Here is a 9,177-nt window from a genome sequence, read left to right as displayed (position 1 = left end):
TTGATACCCCAATCTTTCAAGCATCTTTCAATAATTTTCCCAATTGTGTCCCCTTTATGATTTGGAACTATACAAAAATTCAAAATCCTTTTTTTATAGGTCCAATCACCATCAATATAGTGGCAAGTGAGACACATATAGTTGAGGTTTTGAATGGAAGTCCATGTGTTAGTAGTCAAAGACACCCTTTAGCCCAATTTCAAATAGCTTATCAACTTCTCCCTTTCCCCAAACCAAAGTTTAATACAATTCCTTGCCATCGTGAGACGAGAAGGCACAGAAAACCTAGGCTCAACCACCCCCATAAAGTATATAAAACCATCATGCTCAACAAATCTAAAAGGTAGCTCATCCACTATAATCATCCTTGCAAGAGCCATCCAAATTCTCTCAATAGAAAATTTAGCAACAACAAGCTCATTACTAAACTCTCCCTCAACACCACCAGTTTTTTTTTTTTTTTTTTTGCTTGGAAACTCAAAGTGGTTTGGCTCGTGTCAATGACACCCGGAATCTTCTTACATTTTAGAAAATGAGCCCGCATGGATGAGGTCCCATTCCTCCTTGCAACATTGTATTACTTCTTACAAGATTTGCATTCTGACTTTTCACAATTTTGTAACCTAACAAAATGCTCCAAAACATCAGATGGCTCTCTGGTGGACTGATTCTCATTAACTCTAGCTTTTTTTGGTAGGGGTTCATCATCCACAATCAAAGGGTCATTAGGGCCATTTGGTGCTAATGGATTTGGATTTGAGGAAGCATCCATCTAGGGCCATTGAAAAAACAAACACACACACACACACACACACACACACACACACATATATATATATATATATAGGTTAGAAAAAGAGTTTTGCAGGAGGTCAAGGCAAATATATATATATATATATATATTGAATGTAATTGAATACACAGTAATTATGCCACTTGCCATAGAATATATAAAATAAGAAATTCCTTGAAGATGGAAATTGATCACAGCCTATAGCTTCTAGTTAAACACATAACAAATTCCTTGAAGATTTAGCAAATGCTGCAATTGTCATTCAGAGTGGTGGGATTCCTCTTACAATTCAATTTTTATCAAGCCCAGTTAGAAACACTGTAAGTACCAAGACTTGTAAAGTCATTGATGTTTTTCACTCCTTTGATTCAACTATTTTGATTCTTGGTCATCAAACTTCTTAACACTAGCATCAGAGTGAAGAAAGAATATACTACAGATAACCATCAATCACAAATTTTATATTCTTTTTCTTTCAAAAAGAAGTGACAGTATTATTTCTGTATTGTACTTATTTATGCCTAACATATGCATTCTGATTATCTTTTAAGATGTTTTTCAATTTGTAGCCACTTAATGAAGTGTGTTTTCTTTTTCTTTTTCTTTTTCTTTTATCCTTAAAAAAAATAGTAATTATAAGACATTTTTGTATTTCCATAGTATAATGTTAACAATACCAGGGAATCGTCATTGTTGGTAAACTTATAACAAATCATGTCATAATTGTTAGAAGTTAAAAATAAGCAAAGTCAATGGGACCCATCAATAAAAAAATAATATCTAACTTATGCAACTTGTGTCACCTTTGACGGTCCTTAAAATAATCATTTTATATGTCTAGGGTTGTGAGAAAAGAAAGCTCAAACACATAATCACAGATTAGAGTCAAAACAGATGTGAAATTTTGTTTTCATAAACCTCGACAGATGCCCTATCTATCGAGCCACGGGCCTGGAACAACTCTTCAAACTCAATAGATGGCTAGCTGTCAAGCTTTAATGACAGACACTTTTCAGACTTGAATCTTGGACAGACTTGCATGACTTCAACACTTAATCTTGAAACAAAGTTCTTGAAGTATTAAACACATCCTAGATTTACCCAAATACAAGTAAAGTGCGTTTTGTCAAACGATAAGCCAATTACATAAAGTAGTGACATATGTTCCTAACAAGTGAATCACATATGTCCTAACAATGTTAACAATACCAGGGAATCATTACTATTGGTAAACTTATAACAAATCCTGTCATAATTGTTGGAAGTTAAAAACAAGCAAAGTCAATGGGACCCATCAATAAAAAAATAATATCTAACTTAAATTCCTGTGATCAATTTAACAAATTCCTTGAAGATGCAAAAAGAAAAGTTTATATATATCTATATACCCAGTTTCAATACCAAACAAAAACAAAGAAAACTCAGATTCAGTACCAAAAAAAATTGAAGAAAATGTCTAACATAGGACCCATCAATAAAAAAATAATATCTAACTTAAATATCTAACATAGGACCAACGGCAACACAACAATCTATAAAAAAATAATATAATTAACAACTAGTGACCTAGTGCAACGACAGTGAATTGAACAAAGAAAAACTTTAACAATAGATTAACTTTAACAATTTGTCCTGAGTTAATAGTATAATAGGCCAATAGATTAACTTTAACAAAGAAAAACTTGAATTGAACACATGAATACCTCAATAGTAGAAGCAACTGGTGCAACAGCAATGAGTAGTTTAGGTGGAAGTGTGGCGGCTAGGGTCTGACTTTTGAGAGCTAAGAGAGTGATAAGATTTTTATTTTTTATTCACTAACAGAAGTAACAAAACAATGAGATACGGCTAGGGTGTTAAATTATTAATGTATTGATCTTTTGTCTCTATCATATAAATATATATATTAATATATTAATATATAGAGAGTGTGGTGCGGTGTGGTTTGTGCGGTTTTCATATTATAAAACCGCAAACTGCACTACATCATGCGGTGCGGTGCACTGTTACTTGCAGTGCGGTGCGGTGCGGTGCAGTTATGCCATTTTGCGGATGGTTTTGGTGCGGTTTTTGTGGTTTGTGCAATTTGGTGAACACCCCTACCTACATGGTTTGTGTTTATAATCTTGATTCTTTTCATAAATAAAGTATTAATAAAAACCATAATAATCACCAAAAATTTGCAATTCAACTGATATCTCCTAATGATTTTAACGAAAACATCCAAAATTCAAATATTCCCTCTCCTTATTTTAATTATTGAATTATATGTGTGTGTGTGTGTGTGTGTGTGTGTGTGTGAGGGGACAAGGACTCAAGAATACAAATAAAGGGTTTAAGGACAGCGTTGAGGATACGAATTTTGGAAAACACCAACAAAATGTCCTCGGAAAGATACAAGCGACCTTATGCAAATGCAGAAAGATTACAATGGACCAGAACTCCGAGGATACCAACATGCTCTTGGAAAGCCGAGAACCAAGGCTAAAGGTTGTTGGTGCAAACCAAGGGTGAAGAGAGATACTTGGCACTAAACAGGGAAGAAAGGAAAGAGGATGGATAGAGCAACCATCACCTCTGCATTTAATGCACTGCAGCCACTTAGCTGGCCACATTAATGAGAAAATAACCTATGAACAGTATCCACATAGCTCATAGCTCATATCTCAGTGTAGAAACCTTCTAATAAGGCCCTGATGGGACAAGTATCAAGTAAATCCGATCCTAACCTTCCAAATGTAGGGCTCAGATAAATCTTGGCTGATTATATAAAGCCAAGAAGCCCCTGGATCGAAGGATGGATTTTCGAAAAAAGAGAGAAAACAATTTGTAACCTCTATCCTCAGACTAAACCTGAGGACTCCAGTATAAGCATTTCAAGATGGTTCTATATCAAATATTATTGGTCCACACTTTGAATTAATTCTATCACACTCGCTTAAATCTTTTCTTCTTGTTAACAGTATTTGAGGTTGATTAAGCTTCCCACCTCTTAAAAATTAATTGGGCGAGCTAAAGTAGTAAAATAGTACTTGACTATATCCTTGATTACTTTTTGCCTGCCACAATGTATATTAATCCATAGCTAATTTTAAGAATATAGTGATAATAATAACAATTAAATATGTTTATGTTGAAACATGTTATGTACAAATGTTCTTCAAAGTAGCAAGATATATATTTTTCTAAGTAGATAAATTTGTGTATGAGAAGAAAAAAAATTGTAAAAAAAAATCATTAATCCACAACTACTTTTAAGAATATGGTGATAATAATAAAAATAAATGTTTAAGTAGTTATTACATGAGAGTAATAATGCTTGAGTAGCTTCACTACAAACTCTGCTTCCATCTCAATCTCCATTAAAATGTTTTAGAAATATAATCATTCTATCTTCCATTTTATTCAAATAAAGTAGGAAACAAGGAAGAAAACCCTGTGAAATACACAATAGCATTGTGGATTTTAGAGAACCTAACATGTTGAGCAAGGGTTTCTGGTGTAGAAATATTTTTAATTTTAATGAGTTTATTTTTCTGTAATTAGTTTCTCCATGAAAAATACTATCTTATCACAAATATGCCCCATAAAAATTATTATTACATTTAGTGTAATTTTTAGTTTGTGTGCAGTATGATAAAATATATGCTGTCAGGCATAAGAAGTTAAGGAACAAGGCTAATGAATACAAACCAACTTAGATTGCAATTTTAGCAAAAAATTGTTGAGATGTTCGTGTGACTTACACATAACCATTAGGAGTAATTTGTAAACTTTGTTGCAATTGGGTTAGTTATTGAAAGTTTTCATAGTTTATAACATTATCTAAAACCAGAACCCAGAAGTATACAGCCAATGAACAAAAACCAAAGATTTGTTCTTCTAATTCTTAAAATAGAAAAAAAAAAATTACTTTTCTTCCAGCACGCATACAAAACATATGTACATGGGGTGAAATCATATGCATGAGTTACTAAGAACCATTCCTCTCCTTATTAAAATTATCAAATTATTTACAATAATAGTAATAATTTTATATTAAAAGAAAAAACATATTCACAGTTACATTTGTACATAACATGTTTCTACATAAACATACTTATCACTATTATTACCAACATATTCATCCACTGCTACTTTTAAGAATATAGTGATAATAATAACAATAAATATGTTTATATTAAAACATCTTATATGCAAATGTTCTACAAAGTAGAAATTAAGATACATATTTTGTTAGGAATTAGATAAATTTGTGTATGGGAAGAAAAACTTTATGTAAAAATGTTCTACAAAGTAGAAATTAAGATACATGTTTTGCTAGGAAGATGATAAATTTGTGTATGGGAAGAAATTCTTCTTGCCATATATATAATAAATGACTAAAGATTCATGCTATCTAGAAAACACGACTAAAGAAAGGATTATGAGTTTGAATTCGTTTGAGATATCGAAAGAAAAATATTTCGACAATTGATTAGTATGCAATTATTTGTACAACTTATAAAACAAAATAAGAAGAATTATAACAACAACCAAAAAAAAAATCAAATCGATCAGATTGTATTATACATGTCTTTCTTTCACCACTAACAAAAATTCTCTAGCTAGTAGCTACCATAACATATTAATTACCCTTCCTTCTTTTTTTGTTTCCACTCCAACCCTATAAATCTGCAAGGTGATAACCTAATCTTATGCTCTGAAATGGTTTCAAGCTTAGGTGACCATACTTGCTCCTTAGACCCAACAAGTTGATCATACTGCTTTTGCAACTCTGGCGTGCTACAAAGAACACTATTGCTAGGACTACTAGACCCAATTTCCTTACCTCGGGTAATAAGCCTTGTTATGAGCTCTGGCACAACCTTAATCGAAACCTTTCCATTCTCACCCTTAATGTACTCAAACGGACAGTCCCCAAAATTGACAGGGGAGTTTTTAGGGCTTGATCCTAAGCTTGCAAGAGAAGAGGCTGTGAGGACACTGCAAGCAAAGCGATCAATAGGAAGAACAAAGTAGGTTTGTCCATACATAAGCTCATCATCTATGCCTAAGGCCGGTACCGGGTGGCCGATAAAGAAAGAGTCTCCATGGCAAACCATTTTGTCAGGAAACTCAAACATGATCTCCCCAGCAACATGTTTTCCTGTGAGAATTCTTGTTGTTCCTTCCCAAAAGACTAACTTCACAGAGGAAGAACTGCAATTAGGGTTAGGGTTTGATTGGAAACATGGAGATACTGCATTTCCCATTTAGAAAGAGGAGGAGGTAAAGAGTCAAAGATGGAGAATATGGGATTTCTTGGGGGCTGTTGGGATGAGAAGATATATAGAAGAAAGGTGAGGGTGTAAAGGGCTTGACTTTGAGAAAGTCTAGGCTTGTTTTTTATTAGGTTTTAAGGGTCGGTGGTCTGGTCAACCATGCCGGCTTTGAACACCTCTATATCTCTCTGTATTACGTGGTATATATTGCTTATAAACACTTTTGGACTCGCAATATCCAACTCATATATAAAGTCATAATCTCAACAGCTATAAACTACCATGCTTGTTTTGAATATAAAATTATGATTTTTCCTATTTTTATAATTCATAGTTTGCGTGGAAAATGTTTTGGAAGGTTATAGGTTAGATTCATTGTAATATAATAGCCCCACAAGTCAATTGCGACTCGTATATTGGTATTAGATTCATTCATTCACTTATTATTGGCATGAGTCTGAATTGTCTGAATTCCTCTACCACTTCCTCTTGTAGCTTAAACGTGAGGACTAGTGAAATTTACAACAACCCAAACAAATAAATAAATAAATAAAATCAATATCAACGTTCTTTAATTATCTTTGAATTTCATTTTTTATTAGGGAACAGTTTGACGTACGCATGTAAGACCAAAAGTGTTTTGTTCCCTCAGTGTGTATCCTATAGCGTCTGGGTCGACTCTATTTTTTTTAGAAGAGGGTCCAGTCTTTTTTTTTGCATATAAATGATCAATTTCAAGATTCTATGAAATGTAATTAAAGCTTTATTTAATGAAATCAGTTTTATTATTTTGATGTCGGCTTGCAGTAAATTTGGGCATTTATTATCTTTCAAGGATGCAATTACATCAATGCTTCTATCACAAAATAAGGAAAAAGAAAAAGAAAAAGAAAGAATTATTACATTTGTATATAGGGATGGAATCAATAATTTATCTTTATTGGGGGCTAAACCATGAACACACACACACACACAAAAAAAAAAAAAAAAAAAAAAAAAAAAAAAAAAAAAAAAAAAAATCATTTTTCATTTAGATGTGAAGTCTACTTTTAAAAATATTAAAAAGGTTGAAAATACTCATTCTATAGTAGCAATAGAAATTAAAAGAGTAATTAAATATAAGTACAATTACTCCCTAAATAAGTTAATAGAATATTAATTTTATGGTACTTATCGATCAATCGCACAATTAAGAAACATTTGACAATTTTTTTGAATCCACAACTGGTATGGAGGAGTTACCAAGGTGCAAGTTATGCTCACGTATGCTTCACGGTTGTTCACCTGTTTGAGGACCTAATTTTCAATTTTGAAGGGTTAGGTATAAAGTTTTGGATTCAAACTTTTTAATCTTATACATTTATATAGACTATCATACCCAAAAAAAAAAAAAAAAAATCATGGTGATCGTGGTTTCCCTCAGTTTAATATTAGTTCCACCTCTGATTTTATTGTAACAATACTAATACTTTGTTTTAGTAATTAAATCTAGTGAGTAGGTATAGTTTTCTTTGAAAAAAAAAATTTATTTGTTAATTAAATAATCAACTATGAACTACATATACATGTTAGCATTTAATTGTTAATCATAATCACAAAGCAATTTGGGGTATCCTGGGTTTTAGGTTTCGAATAACAACCACATGACCTTTGATCGAAGTCTGCACATAAAGTGCGTGATAATGTTGACGGTCTTTAAGAATTGATATATATGTCGACTAAAATTGTGGACTTTTAAACAACTATTAACTAAAAAGAGCGTTGTTCTCAACTAAGCCATTAATGTCCATAACTAACACTTGCATTCTTTAGGTCCAGCAGAACAAGTGGTTTTTATGAAGTGAATTCTAGATGTACATGTCTTTAAAGCTATTGGTGCCCCAATGAGCATAGGCAGATGTAATTAGTTGACCTCTAATTATTATGACCAATTGACCATGCTATATTCAAAAGAGTTGATCACTTTTGAAGAGGATAAAAGTTAAGGTTCACAGATCTATTCAAACAAACCGGCCATAGGTGATGGTACTGAGTTATTGGATGGTCCCCCATAGTGGACGGATGATCCTCCATGATGAACGGATTCTAGGTACACGGGCCTGAGGCCGAATCAAGGCCACGTGGCACCCACATGGCTTAAGTAAACTCCAAGGAATTCTAAATGGAAATATCTTGCACCTTACGATTGACCCTGATCAATGGAATCCCTATATGGGAAGAATCCCGCAAAATACGCACATTTATTAGGATCTTCTCCATAAGGAAATATCTTTTTGCCCAAAAAATAAGAGTCGGTTCTACACTACAATAAAAACCCCAAGTCCTCTAAAAAACAAGGTACACATAATTTACCAAAATTCTGACACTCTAAAGTAGTGAAAGTACTCTAACATAACTTTTAGAAGATCTTTGGTTGGTACCACACTGGTGCTCTCTGTAGGGTTTTTCTTCTTCTTTGTTGTGCAAGTTTTGTCTAGAGCACGTGAGGACTGTGCAGCTTACTATCGATTTTTGGCATCATCAACTTTCATTCTAGGGTAAGTAGTAATTATTAAGTCATTTTGGAAGCCACCCTAATCTTGTTTGTAATCTTAGAGTGATATATGATCACGGATCCTGATAATAGGTGCTCTTAGGGCAATTGTTACATTAATCATTCATTTTATACATTAGTAAAACCCTTGTTAATAAACCGTTTTGACACCATTAATCAAACTTAGGGCAATTGTTACATTAATCAAACTTAAGTTTTAACACCATTTTCATTAGAAATATCAAAAATTATCAAAAAATTTAAATTATTTTCCTCTTTTCCCATAAAAAGTATCTAAAATATTTTCTAAACCAATGTTCGATCATAGGGCATCCGTTAACTTTTCCCAATGATTATTTAGATTTAGAAAGATATGTTGGGAATTGGGATGGATGGAACCATAGTATTTCATGGTGTTTCATTTCCCGTTACAACATATTCAAGCACAAAGTTTCCCTAATTGTTTGTTTTATGTTTGAGTCAACAATCTTCAATAGAAGCACCTTTAAACTTCAAAAATTAGCAAAACATTAGCGAATAGTTAAAGTTTGCTTGAGAAGTGAGATTTGGAATCACTTCTAATTGCT

At 32.7% G+C, this 9,177-nt stretch overlaps 1 protein-coding gene across 1 annotated transcript; it reads right to left on the bottom strand.

The window, feature by feature from the left end:
- Positions 1–5,243: 5,243 nt before the first annotated feature.
- LOC126723902 (uncharacterized) lies at positions 5,244–6,176 on the bottom strand. Its single transcript, XM_050427908.1, has one exon. The coding sequence runs from the start codon at positions 6,046–6,048 to the stop codon at positions 5,425–5,427; it is 624 nt and encodes a 207-aa protein (XP_050283865.1). The 5' UTR covers positions 6,049–6,176; the 3' UTR covers positions 5,244–5,424.
- Positions 6,177–9,177: the final 3,001 nt, after the last annotated feature.

Source organism: Quercus robur, chromosome 1 (genome assembly GCF_932294415.1).
Source record: "Quercus robur chromosome 1, dhQueRobu3.1, whole genome shotgun sequence".
Classification (NCBI taxonomy): domain Eukaryota; kingdom Viridiplantae; phylum Streptophyta; class Magnoliopsida; order Fagales; family Fagaceae; genus Quercus; species Quercus robur.
This window is presented reverse-complemented; position numbering and strand designations above follow the sequence as displayed.